The 895-nt window shown below is 64.1% G+C and overlaps 1 protein-coding gene across 1 annotated transcript in view; it reads left to right on the forward strand.

Annotated features, from left to right (window-relative positions):
• The first annotated feature begins 76 nt into the window (after window positions 1-76).
• GRB14 (growth factor receptor bound protein 14) overlaps window positions 77-895 on the forward strand; it is a 151,173-nt gene continuing 150,354 nt past the window's right edge. Inside the window, exon 1 of the mRNA XM_006160259.3 lies at window positions 77-450. Coding sequence (XP_006160321.1) covers window positions 263-450 — 188 coding nt within the window. The 5' untranslated portion in view covers window positions 77-262. The remainder of the gene's footprint in view (window positions 451-895) is intronic.

Raw genomic sequence — 895 nt, forward strand, 5'->3', positions numbered from 1 at the left:
CGGAGGGGGCGGCGGGCGCCCCCCCCCCCCCGGCCGCTCCTCCCCTCTTCCCACCCTTCTCCTCCGCCCCCTCCCCTCCCCCGCCGCCTCGCAGACAGCTCGGCCGCACGTCTGAACCGCCGGGGCCGCGAACACCGGCGGCGAGGCCACCGCACCTGCACAGCGTGCGGTTCCCGAGCCTGCACCTTGCCTCCCGCCGCCCGATCCGCTTGTCCCCACGCGCCGGGTCTCCCATGACGCCCGAGCCCTCCGGCCGGCGACAATGACCACTTCCCTGCAAGATGGGCAGAGTGCCGCGGGGAGAGCGGCTGCCCCGGGGGGGGCGCCGGCCCAGGTGTGCGGCGCTGCCCAGGGGAGGGGCGACGCCCACGACCTGGCTCCAGCCCCCTGGCTGCACGCGCGAGCGCTCCTGCCCCCTCCGGATGGGACCCGCGGCTGTGCTGCAGACAGGTAGGCAGCCCTCGGAGGGCGCGGGGGAGTGTCCTGGGCTGGAAGCCGGCGAGGGGGTGAGGAGGCGGTCCTAGGGGGTGAGCCATGTGCCCAGAGCTGGGCCAAGTTTGTGAAAGTCTCTGAAGACAATTCCCTTTGAGCTGGCTCCTACCGGATCAGCAGGACATTGCGATCCCACAGCGCCTTATAAATAGCATCACCGTTTTCATTGAGAGCTCTCCTCCTCTCTAGCTCTGTCCATCGGTGTGAGCTAGGAGGCCAAGCTCCAGGTTCACTACCCTCTGCTCCTTCTTCATGGCCCTGCATTAAAAAATAAGAAGAAAGTCTTTTTTATTTTATATATTTTAAAAACCGTAGCGTAAATGAATTCACCTCTTACCTAAGTCTTAACGACCGGAGAAAAGCAAAGCATGGATTGACATTTGAGCAGTCTTGCTGTTCAGCA

The sequence above is a fragment of the Tupaia chinensis genome, unplaced genomic scaffold (assembly GCF_000334495.1).
Source record: "Tupaia chinensis unplaced genomic scaffold, TupChi_1.0 Scaffold000674_1, whole genome shotgun sequence".
NCBI lineage: Eukaryota > Metazoa > Chordata > Mammalia > Scandentia > Tupaiidae > Tupaia > Tupaia belangeri.